At 45.2% G+C, this 20,822-nt stretch overlaps 1 protein-coding gene across 1 annotated transcript in view; it reads right to left on the bottom strand.

The window, feature by feature from the left end:
- Nucleotides 1-257: 257 nt before the first annotated feature.
- The window catches only part of LOC311099489 (argininosuccinate synthase), a 35,101-nt gene continuing 14,536 nt past the window's right edge, over nt 258-20,822 (bottom strand). Inside the window, exons 7-15 of the mRNA XM_084140189.1 lie at nt 19,918-19,988; nt 19,472-19,502; nt 13,150-13,240; nt 9,711-9,795; nt 9,407-9,471; nt 6,501-6,632; nt 3,742-3,898; nt 615-680; nt 258-484 (exon numbers count right to left, since the gene is read on the bottom strand). Of these exons, the coding sequence (XP_083996315.1) occupies nt 436-484; nt 615-680; nt 3,742-3,898; nt 6,501-6,632; nt 9,407-9,471; nt 9,711-9,795; nt 13,150-13,240; nt 19,472-19,502; nt 19,918-19,988 (747 nt within the window). The 3' untranslated portion in view covers nt 258-435. The remainder of the gene's footprint in view (nt 485-614; nt 681-3,741; nt 3,899-6,500; nt 6,633-9,406; nt 9,472-9,710; nt 9,796-13,149; nt 13,241-19,471; nt 19,503-19,917; nt 19,989-20,822) is intronic.

Genomic DNA, 20,822 nt, shown 5'->3' with positions numbered 1-20,822 from the left:
AACCTACCATTAAAGTGATAGACTGATCATGTTTTTGTCAGTGGGCAAACGTACAAAATCAGCAGGGGATCAAATACTTTTTCCCCTCCCTGTACTGTTAACATGATACAGCTTCCCTGATACCCTTAACCCTCTGACGGAACAGCGCCTAGATACGACTGTTCTGTGCCAAAAGGACACCTATCAAATATACTAAATCAATGTAAGCATTTTCATTTACTCTCTTAAGCACAACATTAAGTGTGACAGCAATACACTTCAATGACCCAAATATGTTTTATTAGAACATACGGTAACAAACACCTCCTAATATGAAATATTAAACTAGAAAACTACTCTGGTAAGGCAAGAGGGGTGAGAGAGTAAACTTTGGGAAGTCTAAAGCTGCTGAAGACACAGTGGAGAGAAAGATGATCCAAGGCTGACCGCCAAGCCCTAGTGCTTGGAGCGAGCTTCACCCTGCAAACGGTGGTGCTCCCTTAGCCTGCAGTGAGAGAACAGAGAGTTAGTTAGCACATTTATCAAAAAACAAAAAAAAGATGGTTAACGCTCAAGAAGCCTTCTTGAAAATATAACTTTTTTGACAATTGAGTTTGCTTATGAAGGACACAGACCTGACAGCGTTGATCTTGATGAACCCAGAGGCATCACATGGGTCATAGTCTCCCTGCACGTCCATACTGGGCAAAAGAAGAGGGGAGTAAGTCAAGTTATTGTGTAGGCCTATGTGGTTGGGGAAGGTCTTTGGCAGTCACAGAGACTGCTCATTCTAAGCTGAAGTTATTCCAACACCCGTATAGCACACAGGAGAGGTAGGACAGTGAATAACATTACCCACAGGGTTGTGGGTTCGTTTCCAACGGGGGGCCAGTATGAAAATGTATGCACTCACTAACTGTAAGTCGCTCTGGATAAGAACGTCTGCTAAATGACTAAAATGTAAAATGTAAATGAGTGTAATATGGTTGTTGTATTATCCAAGAGTGTAATATGGTTGTTGTATCATCCAAGAGTACAATATGGTTGTTGTATTATCCAAGAGTACAATATGGTTGTTGTATTATCCAAGAGTGTAATATGGTTGTTGTATTATCCAAGAGTGTAATATGGTTGTTGTATTATCCAAGAGTGTAATATGGTTGTTGTATTATCCAAGAGTGTAATATGGTTGTTGTTTTATCCAAGAGTGTAATATGGTTGTTGTTTTATCCAAGAGTGCAATATGGTTGTTGTATTATCAAAGAGCGCAATATGGTTGTTGTATTATCCAAGAGTGTAATATGGTTGTTGTTTTATCCAAGAGTGCAATATGGTTGTTGTTTTATCCAAGAGTGCAATATGGTTGTTGTATTATCCAAGAGTGCAATATGGCCAATATACCACGGCTAAGGCGTTATGTCATGCATAAGAACAGCCCTTAGCCGTGGTATATTGGTCATATACCACACCCCCATGGGCCTTATTGCTTAAGTGTAATATGGTTGTTGTATTATTCAATAAAAGCTAGGTTTCCATCCAATTGGCGACAGATTTTCATGCAAATATTCTAAAATCAGCATAAAAACAATACACGCATTTTCCCACCAGAGATGTTTCCTTCAAATTGACTTATTGCTGATAAAAAAAAACTGTGCTGATGACGTAGTGCACATAAAATATAATTTGTGCGGTTAAATTCCCATGTATAATAATAATAATATAATATGCCATTTAGCAGACGCTTTTATCCAAAGCGACTTACAGTCGTGCGTGCATACATTTTTTTTTTTTTTGTGTATGGGTGGTCCCGGGGATCGAACCCACTACCTTGGCGTTACAAGCGCCGTGCTCTACCAGCTGAGCTACAGAGGACCACCGAATTAAAAGTACAAGTTAAATGGGGTTCCATCGCATTTTCAACTCTGCTGATGGTGTTCTCACAAAATAAATGTGCGTTATACTGTATAGCGAATGTGCCCACTCTGGTATCGGCACGTGCGCTCTAGACAACAGCTCGTAGATACAGTCCGGGTAAAGCCTACATGATGAGATTATTATGGACAGAGCGATATTATTTCTATTTGTCAAATGGCAGCCAAGCATCGATCATCATGTAACCAGAATAAGACCCTCGATATTTATTGAAAGGAGCATCAAGCTCATCACCATGCACTTTCACCCCCCTTTAAAATTCATCATAACTTATTTAATCTGTAGCCTAATAACTGCATGCTTTCCCAAGTCGTAGTGGGAGGACCACACGAGTCATTGCATGACTCAAGTTTACTTTGATATGATGGTTATTATATAAATATTTGCGTATAAACGTGTTTCCACCGCCATTTCTCGCATAATTCATTTTACCGACAAAATGAACCCACCTTGTTGAGTGTATTTTGTTTTGTCGACATTTGGAAAGTTTGCCGACAAATGAGCTGTTTCCAGCAGGCCTGTTGTGAACTTTATCCGACATGTACTTTACTCGCATAGAAAGGCTGGATGGAAACCTGGTTATTGCTGAATAGTTTGTGCTTACTGGCTACTGTTATATTTACGCTCAATTTGAGCTGCGGACCAAGAATGTCGCGTTGCCAGCCACAACAAAATGTAAGGCAAGGATGTAATGTGAATTAAAAAGTAGAATAATCTTTCGCCACACCGCTACTCAGACTCGCCTTCATATCTCGTAGTGGGAATAGGACCTAATTACAGTAGTTTCTACCTGCAGTGCTGACACCCTCCGCTCCTCCTCCACTGAGCCCCAGCTGCTAATCTAAGACGTGCACTCATCCTTCACAGACACACTGGGCTGGAGGAAATCAAAGAACGCCAGAAAAAAAAAATGACTCCGTGGAGAGAAAGGCAAGGGCCTACCTGCCATCTTATGAGTGCTGTCTATGAGGTGTTGAATGGCTGTGGAAGCAGGTTTCCAGAAGGTGAATACACAGGAAAAACCATGTGGTCTAATTGACTGCCAAAGGCAACATTTTGACATTTGTCCCAGATCAATGCAGCCTGTGTGTGATGCTATACCACTGTGTTAATGACACTGTTTACTGGAGCCTGTTGAAAAGACGCAGCTAGCTGCCCACCAGGGTCTTACAGTTAAGCATGGGGTTGGAGGGTGAAATGGTGTGTGTGTGTGGGGGCAGTTCTTCAGGTGGTATAAGTGGACTTTGGGCCACAATGGGATCCTTCACAGGACACTCAGCACATCTGTTAACCTCAGAATAGCGCCCCTAAGAACTTATCCTCCAGTGCAATCCAACACTCGGTCACCAACAGGAGTGTGTGTGTGTTCAGAGAACGCGAGAGAGGTTGAGCTCTCAGCTGCACAGCTCCCCCTGCTTAACTAGCATGAAACCTGTGCTTGGGCCCTAAAAGCAGCGCTCTCCTCTCCTTTGGCTGGAAATGCCATTAGCGGTGGCAGGGAGATGGAACGGGGCATATGGAGGCTTTGCTTTGGTCAGCACTGAGCCAGCCCAGAGGGCATTGAGGGCATTGGGGGTCAGGGGCCTGAATGGACTCACTGTTCCACAGCTAAGAGGCCAATGGGGAGAGAGCCCTCCAGGAATTGAGCTTGACACCCCTGCTCCACACTGATGTCTTTTGAGCCAGTGTCCATTTAATGTTGGTGTGGGGTCAGTGGAGAATGAAGTGACCTGAGCAAACAATAGGGATACTGCATATATGCAGTGAACGGATTATACTGTACCCAGAGTCAGAGATTAGTCACATGCACACAATGCTATAGGTCCTTACCTGACCAGTTCCTCATTGTAGAGGGATTTGGGCGACTCACGGCCCAGGATGTAGACCTGGCCTTTGAAGACAGACAGCTGCACTTTGCCCTCCACGTTCTCCTGGGACTTGTCTATGCAGTGGCGCACAAACTCGCACTCCGGACTGTACCAGAAACCTGGGGACAACAAGGAAATAGATGTATACATACTACTACCACCCCCAGCGCACGGGGATGTTATGGACATCCTCCTTAAGCCTCCATTAGAAGGGTGGCACAATTGTGCATATATGTGACCCCCCCCCCCCACCCACCCCACTTCCTCCTCCCATCCCACTCCTCATGCAAGCGCTTGTCCCATCGCTCCAGGTGAGGCTCAGACCCCTTCCCCTCCTCCCCACTCAACTGCTTCACCCAGGTGACCTGCTGTCTGTCTGGGGGACAGCTGGACTTGGGAGATAGAGGGCAACGATGCCCATCTCCATGGGGTGGCTCTCGCTCTCTTCCATGCCCTTCCACCTCCCAATCCCAAGAACAATCCTCTCCCCCGTTCCCTTTCCACTGAATCTGCACTGGTGTGTGAATATCATACAGTCAGGCCAGGGCTGAGTGGATGGATCCAGCCACAGCTGTCCTCTTTCTCTCTCTCTCTCCGTACTGTGTTCTGTTCAGAGAATCCCCTGTGCCTTTAGACCATGCAGTGGGCCAGGCAGAGACCAAGCAGAGACAGTGGTATTTCACGCTTTAAGACTATAATGAGTTTAATCTCTGCCCCCCTCCTGGAGGGAGCTAGCTAGCGCCTGTACCTCTGTGTCTTGCTCTCTCTCCCTGGTCTCTCTGCCTGCCTGGCCAGCTCTCTCCTCTCATGAGGGTTTAATTGCAGTGGCTCAGTAATCAGTCTCTAACGGCTGTGATCCTATTATAGGGATGAAGGAAGGCCGGCCTGGGGGATTAGGACACCTGAGCCAGGGCCAGGCGGACAGGAGGCCTAGGCCCCAGTCATTCAGTCACACAGATACACATTACCTCTATGAGAGGCAGAGAACTAGTAACAGTCACTCCTCACCTGTCAATCACAGAGATGGCTACTGTGTGAGGTGTTCTGGCACAAAATGGCTGCCCTCTGCCATGCATAATTTATTACCCAGTTCAGTGTAACGTATTTTGCATAATTTTACCAATTTCTCATCAATGTAAAGTGCTTTGAAAGCAAGTGAAAATTACACTGCTCAAAAAAATAAAGGGAACACTTAAACAACACAATGTAACTCCAAGTCAATCACACTTCTGTGAAATCAAACTGTCCACTTAGGAAGCAACACTGATTGACAATAAATTTCACATGCTGTTGTGCAAATGGAATAGACAACAGGTGGAAATTATAGGCAATTAGCAAGACACCCCCAATAAAGGACTGGTTTTGCAGGTGGTGACCACAGACCACTTCTCAGTTCCTATGCTTCCTGCTGATCCAGTACATCAGGAGACGTGGAGGAGGCCGTAGGAGGGCAACAACCCAGCAGCAGGACTGCTACCTCCGCCTTTGTGCAAGGAGGAGCAGGAGGAGCACTGCCAGAGCCCTGCAAAATGACCTCCAGCAGGCCACAAATGTGCATGTGTCTGCTCAAACGGTCAGAAACAGACTCCATGAGGGTAGTATGAGGGCCCGACGTCCACAGGTGGGGGTTGAGCTTACAGCCCAACACTGTGCAGGACGTTTGGCATTTGCCAGAGAACACCAAGATTGGCAAATTCGCCACTGGCGCCCTGTGCTCTTCACAGATGAAAGCAGGTTCACACTGAGCACATGTGACAGACGTGACAGAGTCTGGAGACGCCGTGGAGAACGCTGGCCTGCAACATCCTCCAGCATGACCGGTTTGGCGGTGGGTCAGTCATGGTGTGGGGTGGCATTTCTTTGGGGGGCCGCACAGCCCTCCATGTGCTCGCCAGAGGTAGCCTGACTGCCATTAGGTACCGAGATGAGATCCTCAGACCCCTTGTGAGACCATATGCTGGTGCGGTTGGCCCTGGGTTCCTCCTAATGCAAGACAATGCTAGACCTCATGTGGCTGGAGTGTGTCAGCAGTTCCTGCAAGAGGAAGGCATTGATGCTATGGACTGGCCCGCCCGTTCCCCAGACCTGAATCCAATTGAGCACATCTGGGACATCATGTCTCGCTCCATCCACCAACGCCACATTGCACCACAGACTGTCCAGGAGTTGGCGGATGCTTTAGTCCAGGTCTGGGAGGAGATCCCTCAGGAGACCATCCGCCACGTCATCAGGAGCATGCCCAGGGCGTTGTAGGGAGGTCATACAGGCACGTGGAGGCCACACACACTACTGAGCCTCATTTTGACTTGTTTTAAGGACATTACATCAAAGTTGGATCAGCCTGTAGTGTGGTTTTCCACTTTAATTTTGAGGGTGACTCCAAATCCAGACCTCCATGGGTTGATAAATTTGATTTCCATTGATAATTTTTGTGTGATTTTGTTGTCAGCACATTCAACTATGTAAAGAAAAAAGTATTTAATAAGATTATTTCATTCATTCAGATCTAGGATGTGTTATTTTAGTGTTCCCTTTATTTTTTTGAGCAGTTGCTATCAAATATATTATCTTGAGGCGGAATAGTTTTTGACTAACCATTTTGTGTGTGTTCTAGGAGAGAAAATGATCATGCACTCCATATGAAGTGAATGCACAGTTTCTGAATGCTGTATGAGCATTGTTTTTAATGTTTGTGTTTTTTGCGTTATACGCCAAACGTACCGTTGTAGAGCATCTCAGCGAACTTGACCCCCAGGCCCTGTTTGATCCTCCTGACCTCTCGGTCCATGGTGAAGGTCTCAATGTCCAGGTGAGCTTGGTACAGGATGGTGCCTCCTGGGGTCTCATAGATACCTGGGGAGCACAGAAACACACACAACTAGGTGAGGAACGAAAGGTGTAGAGACACATTAAGCACATAGGTTGCGTTGCATTTCAAAATAGTCTGAAGTGGCTCCCCCCCCCCCCCCCCCCCCCACACCCCAAACAAAATATTTACATATTTTACTTTTAGATGTGTGTATTGTTAGATATTACTGCACTGTTGGAGTTAGGAACACAAGCATTTCGCTACACCCGCAATAACATCTGCTAAATATGTGTATGCGACCAATACAATTTTATTTGAAATTGATCAGAAGAGGTCCCTGTTGGTCCTGTGTCCATGACAACCTCAGTGTACTTCCTTCCAGGACCAACTAAACTCAGACAGCTCTATTAGGCACCAGCCATCTTCACCGTCCTCCTCCTCCACTGTGGCTGACAGACAGGCCAGCACCACAGTATATCACCCCAGTCAGAATGAGCCTGTCGCGGGCAAATGACAGGGTAGGAGGCCCCCGGAGAGAGGGGGGGATGACAGGAGAAATGAAGCTGTCACTCAGCTGTCTGTCTTATGAGGTCGAGAAGAAAAGAAGAGAAGGCCGAAAAGAGACCAGAGCAGAGCAGAGGAGAGAAGAAGAGATAGTGTTTCTCTGTTCAAATAATTCCATTCAAATACGCTAAACACTGGGCCATTTCTGTTTAATCGACTACGGTTGCGTGTGGGCAGCATTAACAGGATAGATTGAAGGAGGATATTCCTGTGGCGGAAGTCCTTCATCCTTTCCATTCAGTCTCTGGGATTTAAACTCTGCGGATGGGCGTCTTGTGTTGGGACTTCAATTCACTGTTAGGAGAAGGGGCACCTTTCTAAGTCCTATACAATTCTTGTCTTAGATGTAGCCTACCTGAAGGTGAGGGGGGGACCCAAACATAATCTGAAAATTGAGAAGCACTTACAAAGCACCGGCTGCCCAAAACAGGACTTAGCAAATCTGCTAATTATCTAAACCTCAAAAAGTGGCAATCTGAGCTACTAAGACAAGTCAACAGTGGGCAAAACAGGGATATTTCAACTGTCACTATCTGATAAAACTGTTAAAACTGCCCTTTAACCTAATTTACTTTAAGCACCCCAAAGATAGATTAGAAAGACAAATGAACAATAAAAGGCTATGTTACCTTTGCTAAATCAACTGTGGCTTCGTTAAGCTTAGGCAGACAAAAACACCAGTGATTTCCAGGTATTAATCTTTTAAACAGTTTATCTGTAGGTAGGCCAACTCTGCTAGAGGGGGTAGAGGGGTTAAGACTAAGCATTAACCCCACCTGGGCTGAGCTGATGCACCCCTTTGGGCGTACAGCCCACGAATGCAGGCATACACACATTAAGCCTGCTTCCTGCTTTGCATTCCTGAGGTTCCTCTGATCAAGAACCAAAACATACAGACTTCAGAATTGTGGTTCTTCAATTCAACTAGGCCTATATTCCTGAAACAAGAAAAGTTGAAGTTGGTCTGATAGCAATCTAAAAAGCCTGAAAAACAACAAGATTCCCCCACCCCCCCATTAATATACCAATCAAACAGGTTAATCATCACTATAAAGTTCTCTACAAATCCTCAGTACAACATGGTTCGTCACATAGTGGAGAGTTCAGAGCTCAGACAAGGGTTGACAGGTGTACACCACTTACATACACCATTGAATGTTTTGCCGAGAACTGACAACATTCTTGACAACCATTTCCATACCCCGCCTTCTTGACCCCACCTCCCCAAGACATACAAATAAATGACACATTCAGTCTGTCAACTCTTCAACCCTCCCTGGCATCTTTTGTGCAATTCCCCCTCCTCCTCACCAACACACAATCTTTACTAGTTATTCACTGCCGTCAAACCTCACACTTCTCTCCCATTTCTGTAGAAAAGATGAGCCTTGATCTTTTGTGCAGCCAAGGGGGAGAAAAGTGGGCTTCCCATTTTTCATTTTCTACCTGCCACTCTACGCCAGAGACGGAGTGTGTTGGCGAGTCAATTTGCTGGTCAGGTTATTGTGAGGAGTAGAAATGCAGTGTGGCAGGAGGCCGGGGCCACTGAGGGAGTCAGTGACGTGCTGTCTGACATGGGACATGGTGACCACAAACATCTTGGCCCCTCACGGCCCTTAAGCATGCTGTGGGATACAGGTAGAGCAGAAATAAGGAAGTTTCTGAGAAGTTCTGTTGACGGAGAGAGGGGAATTAGAAGTAATGCGGAGGAGTGGCTGACTGCCGAGATGGAGCGTGTATCTGTGAACAACAGTGTGTGTCTGTGTGTGGGAGGCTGCAAAAAGAGAAATGTGAGGGCAGTCTGCATGTGAAAGTGGGTCACATCAGAAACCTCATTTTACAGGTGAACCAGAGAAACATCTCCTCTGAAAGGAAAGAGACAGGCACATCATTTGTTTGTTCATGGTCATGCTTTTCCTCCACAACACTTTTATGCAAGTGGAATAGCAAGTGTCTCCTTTTAACACTGACATAAAATGACTGCAATTGCCTGAAAGCACTAGATGTCACAGGAAGCTTTACAAATGGATAGGACATGAAAGTGTTGCCACTTATGGTGGAGTAGGTATTGTGTCTTTGTGCTAGCTTATCTATGAATGTATGTATTTGTCCATCTCTATAAAAGATAAGTACATTTTAACCAAAGCTAGTGAGATACAGTATACATTATTTTCAATTCAATACATCTTTATTTATTCTCTCAGGAGCTCTTTATACATATAGGCTCTCTCATTACACCTTGTCATTGCCTTACCTCTGGACTTCATGCCGATGAAGCGATTCTCCACGATGTCGATCCTCCCAACTCCATGCTTCCCTCTGAGAGACCACAATGGAAACCACAATGGAAGTCTTACACACCAAGTACAGTAGTCAATATTTCTGTATTTTCGCCAACATACACCCACACTTTGCTCAAAACACAGCAGTAAGGGTTTACACACTGCCCTCTAATGGAGGTTCCATGCAGCCAATAAAGGAATCTCATTCAGTTTGGCTCTCCCTACTGATTGTCCGACTAACCCAATCTCATTGACGTAAGAGAAAGTCAGACTCACCCAATCTCATTGAGGTAGGAGAAGATGTCCAGCGGTGTATCCTTGGACTTCCCCTCCTTGACGTGGGTCACCTTGATGGGCACACCTGTATGGGTTGGAATGGAACAGTCAGACACTCAGTTACGGCAACAGCCTGGAGAGATACTGCATCATCATAATACTGTAGGTCATTAAGGCTAACAATACTGTTCTCTTACTGTTTCAGATCTGATCTCATCACATTCAGCTAATTTTGGATTTGGACATGGGCAGTATTTGTGAATCTGGGATGAATCTGACTGAGTCAATATATATGGGCAAAATTGTTATTACATTTCCATTTACACCTATTGTTCACTAAAAATGAACAAAGTGAAGAGACTGATTCCCAGGCACAGTTCACAAGGGAGATGGGAGAGACCATGAAAAGAGTGAGGGAGTAGAGGTTGAGAAAGAGAGATTTGGATGTGGGGGAATGTGGAGGGAGGAGGGAGGATAAGGGGTGTTAATGGTAGAATACTTCAATGGGATGTGGTGTGAAGTACTAATAAATTCAAAAGCCCTGCTCATTTGAAGGCTGTGAAATCACAGACAGGCCTTTCCTAATTGAATTACACACCCGGGCTTTGTGTCACCCATACCTTTTCTACCAATAGTCTCGCACTGCGGTATGAGTGTGTGCGCGCGTTGGAGAGGCATGGGATAATGCATTGACCATTCCTAATAAGCACACATGCCTAGGTGCTCCCCAATCAATCTCCATCCCCAACGTTCTCTACAAAGACTCACTAAACCAATATATACACTCAGTGGCCAGTTTATTAGATTTATCTAGTACAAGGTCGGACCCCCCTTTGCCTCCAGAACAGCCTGACTTCTTCGGGATTCTCCATGGAAAAGTTACTCAATTGGTATCAAGGGACCTAACGTGTGCCAGGAAAACATTCCTCACACCATTACACCACCAGCCTGTACCGTTGACACCAGGCAGGATGGAGCCACGGACTCACGGTGCTTACGCCAAATCCTGACTCTGCCATCAGTATGATGCAACAGGAACCGGGATTCGTCAGAACAGGCAATGTTTTTCCACTCCTAAATTGTCCAGTGTTGATGATTGGGTGCCCACAGGAGCCACTTCTTCTTGTTTTTTGCTGATAGGAGTATAACCCGGTGTGGTCATCTGCTGCAATAACCCATCCATGACAAAGACTGACGAGTTGTGCGTTCCGAGATGTTCTGCACATCACTGTTGTACTGCGCCGTTATTTGCCTGCTTGTGGCCCACCTGTTAGCTTGCACGATTCTTGCCATTCTCCTTCGACCTCTCATCAACCAGCTGTTTTCGCCCACAGGACTGCCGCTGACTGGATGTTTTTTGTTTGTCGCATCATTCTCGGTAAACTCTAGACACTGTTGTGCGTGAAAAGCCCAGGAGGCCGACTGTTTCTGAGATACTGGAACCGGCACACCTGGCACCGACGATCATACCACGCTCAAAGTCGCTTAGGTCACTCGTTTTGCCCATAATAACGTTAAATCGAACAGTAACCGAATGCTTTGGTGCCTGTCTGCCTGCTTTATAGCAATCCACGGCCACGTGACTCACTGTATGTAGCAGCGAACCATCTTCATGAAAGGGGTGGTGTACCTAATAAACTGGCCACTGAGTGTATAAATCACTGTCATTTACTTGCTTATTCATAGTATTCATAGGTTAAAATGAGCAACAGAGAGGCCAAAGGTGGAGGAGGTGCAATAGACTGGGACATGGGCGGGGGAGGGGGCAGGGGCTAAAAGAGCTTTTGAAGACACATGGAGGATAGAAGAAAAAATAAAGAAAAATAAATCTGCTGATAGTCACTCCCCTATCCATCCGGCGCTCATTAGCATTTAGCATGCTTGCAGTTGCCAATCAAGTCCCGGTAAAAAAGCAGCACTCCTGGTTGCCTTTCAATGGGCCCCAATGTAAGCCCTGTTCGAATGACACGTAAAGGACTTGACAAAATATTTTTAGACAAGGGCTTTGTCACTTCGGCCCCTGAGGAAAACTCCCAGAGCCGGAGAGGGCACACGGATAGCGCTCCGACAAAGCCCCCTGATCCCCCAAATAGTTAATAATTAGATTAAAAGTTCAAATAAATTAAGTGAGGGTGTGAATGCGGGAGCAGGGCCGGGCCTCTCGTCCTCCTCTCCTCCATCTCGCGGGGTCTATCATTCACTGGGCCTTTCTTTCCCTCCCCGCCCTTTTCTTCAGCGCTGAAATGAACAGTGCAAACAATGGGACAGCAGACACAGTTGTAGGAAAAATTACTGCTTTAAATTTTTCCTCTCTCTTTTTCCTTTCCCCCTCTTTCAATGAAAGGAAGAGGGATAAGAAAGAAGGGGAAAACTGCTGCTGAAGAAAAAAGTTTCGTTCTTCTTTTTAATCAGTAAGAAAGCCCGGTGAAAAAAGGCTGGTGGGAGATGAAAAGATGGAGAATGAAATGAAACATTCTTGCGCTGATCTTGTGCTTGAGGAGGAGGAGTAAGCTAAAGCCTTTGTGTGAGGCACTAAAACAGCTTTTGTCATAGTCACTCAATAAGGGGAGAGAAAAAAACAATGAAAACTGATTGCAAATGAGCAAAGGGCAGAGGCGAAACCAGGTTATACGATGACATCACAGTTTCAGATTCCCATTACCAGTTACAATTTTTTTTTTTTTAAACCTTCCTTCAAATGAGGATTTAACAGTTGTCTATAAACTTTATCATTGCCCCGCTCCCTCCAATTTCACTTATTTTAGATATACATCTCAAATAAACCCCACAAACCTTCAAAGTTGCATAAAACAGCACCCAGATACAAACGTAAATCACAGTTGAAACCTCCTTTCTTTTATATTCCTCTCTGAACTGCTTCAATGTAGTAGTAACGTCATAAAACTGTCACTGGTCATCACCTTGATCAGAGGCTAATGTCCTGCCATGTCTTTTGAAGTCCCAGCGGGCCTCAGTGGCCTGTAGCCCAATCTATACACACAGACACTTGTGACCAGGAGCTAGATTAGAGGGATCTGTGCTTCTAGCCCCAGGCTGGGATGTGTGTCTCTTTTCTGTGACTGTGCAAATGTGACACTTTCCTGGGCCTCCCTCAGTCAGTTGTATTAGCTGGCTTAATGCTTCCGTCCCCTCCATGCCCCCAGGCAGGCTGCTTTAGTTTAGACAGTCTGTTCCAGGGTGTGAGGCTGGGCTGTCCTGGGTCTGGGTGGTCAGAGTGATAAACACAGCCAGGGAGGGCAGGGTAGCACGGGGTCTACAGCAGCCCTGGGGCTGTGGTTAGGCCAAGCCATTGGTGGACAGGACGAACGGACTAACAGGTCAGGACTGGACTTTGAATCATAAACCCTGGCTGAGCTAGAGGACTAAAAAGTCACACTACATGGGATGAGGAGATTCAGACAGACACACACACACGCACCTTTTTTGAACTCGATCTCCAGCACATCTGGGCTGTTGGGGGCGTCCTCTGGGCTCTTGGTCATCAGGTACAGGTCAGCTGGAGCATGGCTCTGTAATATACACACAATGACATTCACATTTCACTGTGACATCTCATGCTCATTATATCACTTAGTATGGGACTAGGAGGAGATTCAGTTGAGAACATAGCAGACATACAATGAGGGAAAAAAGTATTTGATCCCCTGCTGATTTTGTACGTTTGCCCACTGACAAAGAAATGATCAGTCTATAATTTTAATGGTAGGTTTATTTGAACAGTGAGAGACAGAATAACAACAACAAAATCCAGAAAAACGAATGGCAAAAATGTTAGAAATTGATTTGCATTTTAATGAGGGAAATAAGTATTTGACCCCTCTGCAAAACATGACTTAGTATTTGGTGGCAAAACCCTTGTTGGCAATCACAGAGGTCAGACGTTTCTTGTAGTTGGCCACCAGGTTTGCACACATCTCAGGAGGGATTTTGTCCCACTCCTCTTTGCAGATCTTCTCCAAGTCATTAAGGTTTCGAGGCTGACGTTTGGCAACTCGAACCTTCAGCTCCCTCCACAGATATTCTATGGGATTAAGGTCTGGAGACTGGCTAGGCCACTCCAGGACCTTAATGTGCTTCTTCTTGAGCCACTCCTTTGTTGCCTTGGCCGTGTGTTTTGGGTCATTGTCATGCTGGAATACCCATCCACAACCCATTTTCAATGCCCTGGCTGAGGAAGGAGGTTCTCACCCAAGATTTGACGGTACATGGCCCCATCCATCGTCCCTTTGATGCGGTGAAGTTGTCCTGTCCCCTTAGCAGAAAAACACCCCCAAAGTATAATGTTTCCACCTCCATGTTTGACGGTGGGGATGGTGTTCTTGGGGTCATAGGCAGCATTCCTCCTCCTCCAAACACGGCGAGTTGAGTTGATGCCAAAGAGCTCGATTTTGGTCTCATCTGACCACAACACTTTCACCCAGTTCTCCTCTGAATCATTCAGATGTTCATTGGCAAACTTCAGACGGGCCTGTATATGTGCTTTCTTGAGCAGGGGGACCTTGCGGGCGCTACAGGATTTCAGTCCTTCACGGCGTAGTGTGTTACCAATTGTTTTCTTGGTGACTATGGTCCCAGCTGCCTTGAGATCATTGACAAGATCCTCCCGTGTAGTTCTGGGCTGATTCCTCACCGTTCTCATGATCATTACAACTCCACGAGGTGAGATCTTGCATGGAGCCCCAGGCCGAGGGAGATTGACAGTTATTTTGTGTTTCTTCCATTTGCGAATAATCGCACCAACTGTTGTCACCTTCTCACCAAGCTGTTGGCGATGGTCTTGTAGCCCATTCCAGTCCCTGACATCCTTGGAGAGCTCTTTGGTCTTGGTCATGGTGGAGAGTTTGGAACTAAAATGTAAATGTACTGTGGGCCTAAATATAATAGGAGGGGGGCTGGGATGATGCGTGAAAAAAAGAACCTTCAAAAGCTGTCAGGATCTGAGAGAAAAAGACAAAAATCAATGTCCTATTTATCTCCTCTATTTGGTTTCATTTTCCCTGCTTGGCCTTTCACCACAGAGGGGAGGGTGGAGAGAAGTGGAAGAGAGAGAGAGAGAGAGAGAGAGACAAAGAGAGAAAGTGAGGCAGACCCCAATCCACTAAAAGAAGACACTTCATAAGTCAAAACACAACTGATACTATGACAGGATGTACTCAAGCGACTGCCACACAATATTCACCGGCTGTTTGGAAAGGCGCAAGCAAATCTCCCAATTCTGCCATCCAGCCTCCCCTCCCCATAAGCTTTTCCACATCTTCTGGACTTGACTTTGACTGACATTTTCTCCTTTATTTATTTTCAGATGAAGAATTCATCTTTCTGGGAACCACACAACAACAACCTACCCCTCCTATCCTGAGAGCCATATGAAGTTGTAGGAGGCGAGACAGACGTTTGTTGTTTTCCAGTTGGGGGGAGTTGGTTGTTGAATAATCGGGCTGACACCCCTGCCAATTACCTCACATTACAACCAGACGATGGCCAATGTCCCCTGAGCTGAGGCAAATTGCAGGGGAACTATGCAAAATAACCACTGGGTGCATTTAAATGAAAACCTTTACCAGACGAAAAAAATCATCATACGATAACTAATCTCTCTCAGCCGCAGAGAGATTGCTCACGTCAGGGAACGAGTGCAATCGCTTCTTTCCTTTTAACTAAACACCAACATTGACTTTGAAGGCTCCCGTCTCTCCCTTTTAATTTTCTGCCTCAGCGCCCAAGACGACAAACGAGAGGAAGGAGGAGTGGGGCAAAATGACTCCCCTAAAAACCCATTTGATGCATACTATTAAAGGGGACAGAACTGAGGAAGATGGCGTGATTTCATTTGAACAACAGAAGACTGAGTAGGCCTTGCTCTGTGAATCTGGGTATGGTTGAGTGGTTACTATAGTGTTCTACAGAGTTGCCTTACCTACTACAGTGGTTTAAAGCCTACACAATCCTAACCAATGAAGATGCATTGTTTCTGCCGGCAAGAGTTCACTATATGATAAAGCTGTTATCCTTCTTACCTCTACACAGACACAACATCACATGGAAATACATGGAATATCAATTCAAACATGTATGCTCACGAGACGCGAGTGAATGAAAGTGAGAGAGAGAGAAATGGAAAGAGCGAGGGAATCGTTTCCAGTACTTAAAGATCAATGCATTTCAATTCCAGCCCCCCGCAGGTGGACCTGTCCCAAAGCCCCTGGCCCTGAAAGAGAGGAAAATATAGAAATGGAGCGAGAGAAAGAGAGAGCAATGCTATCAAATGGGGCGTGAAGCTCAGCCATCATGTCGCTGTGCATAGCTCCCTTTTGCAGCCATTCTCCAGTTCTGCCATATTGTGGTGCTGCTGTGGTCCCACTCAATGCGGCCCCTAGAAAGAGGGCTGTGGCTGCATGAACTTAAAGTGAGTAAATTTCTATCTTTCCACACGTTAGCTGCCTCATTGCCTTTCAATCGAGTCCGGTGGCATCCAAAGAAAAAGGCAAAGGAGGGGAGAGAGAGGGGAAAGGAGGATGGAAAAAAAACCTCTGGCCCACTGGTTTGGAACTGACACTTAAATCACCACGTCTAAAGTCTGGCCTTGTCTTTAAAATGCCATTTGCAAACATGGCACATTGAGAATGTATTACAAGTGATTTGTGTGGACCATTTTTTTATGTTTAACACCCAGCTACATTTGGTTAACATTATCATTGGCCTTATCATGGGGCGGCAGGTAGCCTAGCGGTTAGAGAGGCTTGCCAGTTCAAATCCCGGATCCGACGGGAAAAATCTGTCGGGAAGTGAGCTGACAACTGGAGGGTTGCTGTATCAAATCTTAGACGCCATTGCCTGCAGTTGTGCCCTTGAGCAAGGCACTTAAACCCTCACAACAACAGCTCCCCAGGCATCCAGTGTGGCAGCCCCCGCACCTCTCCAAAATCTGTGTGTGTATGTGTGCATTTCAGGGGGGTTGGAAGCAGAAGTCAAATTTGGGTTGAAACTTGTGTGCAATTGACCAATAAAGCGATCTTAACCTTTGTCTACAGTATCTACCAACAGCTTTGCCTAAAAGGCAATACTAGTAACAAGCACAAACTATAAGATAGCAACTTAAACGTAGAGATGAATTGATTGACAGAGAGCTCTATCATAGGTCAGACCCATCCATCTGACCAAGGGGCGAGAAGGTTGCATGACAAATCTAACCCTCTGTGCTTGAAAAGACACCCACACACACCATCCAAGGCATCCTTCCCCCTAGGCAGCTGCGCCATGGGCCGGGTCATCCCCAAACTAACAGAAAACAAGTTTCATTTCCTGTCTGTTCCGCTACTACCTCTTTAGTCAATACCAGTGGGCCCTGGGCCTGATCAAAGGGGCTCAGGGTTTCCCACACAACATCGTTGGCCTTCACTCCTACTGGGCTACTGGGCCAGGGGAAGTCCAGCCACAGCCAGGGACTATCATTTAGACAGAGGTGATGTTTTAATGACTGCTGACGAGTGTCACACTGCCCCAGGGACCTGGCCCCTGACCGGTCAACTGACCACACAGAGGATATTGGGTTGTGTTTCAGGACAACTAGCTAGCCTTCTCAAGTTAAATAGCTTCACATTATTTATACAAGTATGATCAGATCAGCTAAAACATGTTATCAATAAGGCAAATGATAGATATGTTACATAGGGTTTAAACTTACAGAGTTGAAATGCTTGCCCTTAAATTGCAATGTGTTTAAAGAAAATACATCATCAAAATTCCATAATTCATAGAAACTTCAATCCACCGGTTGCTCCTAATCCAGTAAAACTAGCTAGAAGAACAATGTAAAATGTGAGCGGATAAAGACAATGTAGTCTAGTGGTGTAGCTAAAGGCTAACCTCTGGGGTAATGGGAGAGAATCCAGCTAGTGGTAATAATCACAGTGCAACCTGACCCTGGCTGCCTTATCTCAGAAGGAACATATGAGCGACCATTTGGACATTTCCTAATCTGTGTGTGGGGAGAGTGGAGCCATTGTGTTTACAGGTGGGCGGAGAGGCACTGTGAATGGAGGGAGTCTGCTCAGGCCTTGGGGGGTAACTGGACTCCTAGGAGGCAGATGCACAGTTGAGAACTAGAAGGTTGCGATTACCTTTTCAATATCTACTCACTGACTGTCATGTTTGAGTGCTTATGTTGATAAGAGGTTAATAATTACATAGTACAGTGATGTAGTATTACATCAGTGTTTTACATTCAATTTACAGTAAGGTTTCTTAGAAGCCTGAAATGGTTTTAAATTGAGGCACAAATCAAAAGTAAAATGTTTAAAGTAGACTTAGAAAAATGGTATTATCTAAAATAACTATGGGAGCAGAAACTGAGCAAAAAACAGAATTATTACAGTTTGTTCAATCTTAAATGGATCATAACACGCCCCGAGTAATGTATTCAAATCCCTTTTATCACTTGTATCTCCTCCACCATAAATATTTAATCGTATTTAATTCCATTGATAAATTCATTGTGAAAGTAAAATGGGACTAAAACCATGAATTAAATCAATTACACAATACTGTCATACTACACATCGCTATGCTATTGAGTTGTTTCTTTTCAGGATGAATTTCTCCACAGGGCGAGCAGCGGAGAGAGAAAAGCCTGCGTTATAGTTCTGCCCCTGCACCGCCAATCCAAAAGCGGGGGACCCCTCGCCTCCCTGACACCCATCTCATCTGTCTGCCCGCCTTTGTACTTTACTGTTACTGGTGACATTCTGGTGTCACGGTGAAATGGGTCCCTCCCACGTTGCAGCCTGCGGCGGCGCAACCAGAAACAATGGTCCCCCAAGGAGGCCCAGCTGGGCACGCTGCCCTAACCCTTCCCCCGGCTCCCATGAAATCGGGAATTATGCGAGCCGTTTCTGATGACAAGTCAGTGTCTGTGTGTCCAAGGCTCTTCCCAGGCTCGGCAAGGTTTAGGGTGAGAGGAGACAACAAGGAGGGATGAGGTTTGAGTCGTCAAGGGTGACCTTTGTGTACAGCCTTGACCTCTGACCCCTGAAGAGATCAAACTATCTCTGTCTCACTGTGGGCTCAGGGTTTGGTTTGTCTGTGCTGGAGCCAATATAAGAGATGGGGGACGACGACAACTCTGCGCTCTCCACTGTGTTAACTTTATCTTAATACACTCTCCAATCTAGGGTTGCAAAATTCCAGTAACTTTCCCAATTTCCCAGGTTTTCCAGAAATCCTGGTTGGAGGTTATCATGGAATCAGGAGGGAATAAGCAGGAAATCAGTGAGTCCCCAAACCGGGATTTCTGGAAAACCTTGGAATTTTGGGAAAGTTAGCGGAATTTCACAACTCTGCTCCTATCAGCTATTGCTTTGTACATATTACAACACAATAATCTATACTGTAAAAAAAAGAGAGAAGGTGAAACAGGGATAATCTATAAACTACCAGGCAGGTTGACTATGGAGAGAAATGTTGAATATGAGTAGGTGGACAAAGGATGTGATAGATACTGTATGGTCAATGAAATGGAACCTAGACAGAATGTGAACTCTTGAGGAGTTTCCTGTTGTGATTCAGAGACAGCAGGAGGTGAGAGTAACAACCTGTTGAATCTGGCACTGGGACGAATGGTGAGATGTTAGGTTAAGGTGCCATCATTGTCCTAATTGATTCCTCAGCCTGCTCATGCATGCATTATTCACCAATGTGTTGGGTGTTAGGTTTCTGACACTGTAGCAGGAACAAGATCTTACCTTGGGATTTTCCAGTATTCCAGACTCGTAGCTGTTGAAACAGACAATGAGAAGGTATGTTGGTGAACACATTCATTCCCTTTGTCATTCTACAGCAGTGTTCGCAACTCCGGTCCTCGAGTACTCCCAACAGTATATGTTTTTGTTGTGGACCCGGATAAGCACACTTAATTCTACTTTTCAACTAATCATCAAGCCCTTGACAAGTTGAATCAGGCCTTATTGTCCGGGGAGACAACAAAAATGTGTGGCGTTGGGGGTAATCGAGGAACGGAGGTGGGATGCACTGCTCTACAGGATATAGCTAATGTGGGAGACAAATGACCAAAAAGGGCCAATAGCGCCTTAAAGTTACTAACTTTTTTTGTAGAAGAATGTAAAACTTTATTTTCTTCAACCTTAATTTAACCAGGAAGTATTGTGAGCATCATTGGTGTTTTTCTCACCTGATGTGCATGAGGTTGGCATCCATGCTCCAGGGTGCTTTAGGGGTGACGGGTACAGGGATGCCATGTTTCTGGGGGTGATGGAAAGGTCAGAGAAGAGTCAATGACAACATTGAACAGATAGGGGAATATTAACCTAGCCCGCTCTGAGCAATACATGTTTATCTGCTAAGTTCTGAACAGTTAAACCAATCATATCACCTCCAACTGTTCTTTAACAATTGTGATTGTTGATTTGACTTAAAATCTGGTCATTCCGTTATTTATTTGAGTTCAACGTTGTATAATAAAATAATGGGAAGGGAGAAAAGCTTGATAAAGTGGTGCACACAGGGGACTTTCAGCTCACTAAAAGGCCATGATCCCCCTCTAGTGGGCAGGGTGGAGAACACCACCTCAAAGACAAACACCGCCAGGCAACATGTTATGAAGACAACCTATCATAGACTCACTGCCAGGCAACATGTGTATTAGGGGTGTGAACGTTTAAATGACATTGGGATCTTACTTTTTTTTTACAAAAATCCCTAGCAGTTTTTTTTCCAAAGCTACAATATGTAATTTTTTGGGCAAGCCAACAAAATGCACATAGAAATGGGAGTTATAGGTCTTTCATTCTCAATGAAATCAAGTCTATGTGCGCTATTTCTATGCTTCACATTTTAAGTTTCTTTCTTGCATCTTTTACTTTCACTTTTGTACACCAGTGTCAAACAGGTTTAAACACAATATTTTGGGTTATGCAAAAAAATATTTCACAGCGGTTTAGATGGTACAATGATTCACTACACCAGCATTTCCCAAACTCGGTCCTCGGGACCCCAAGGTGTGCACGTTTTGGTTTTTGCCCTAACACTACACAGCGGATTCAAATGATCAAAGCTTGATGATTAGTTGATTATTTG

This window comes from Coregonus lavaretus, assembly GCF_964263955.1.
Source record: "Coregonus lavaretus genome assembly, chromosome: 24".
NCBI lineage: Eukaryota > Metazoa > Chordata > Actinopteri > Salmoniformes > Salmonidae > Coregonus > Coregonus lavaretus.
The sequence above is the reverse complement of the archived record's forward strand: the minus strand, read 5'-3'. Positions and strand labels throughout refer to the sequence as shown.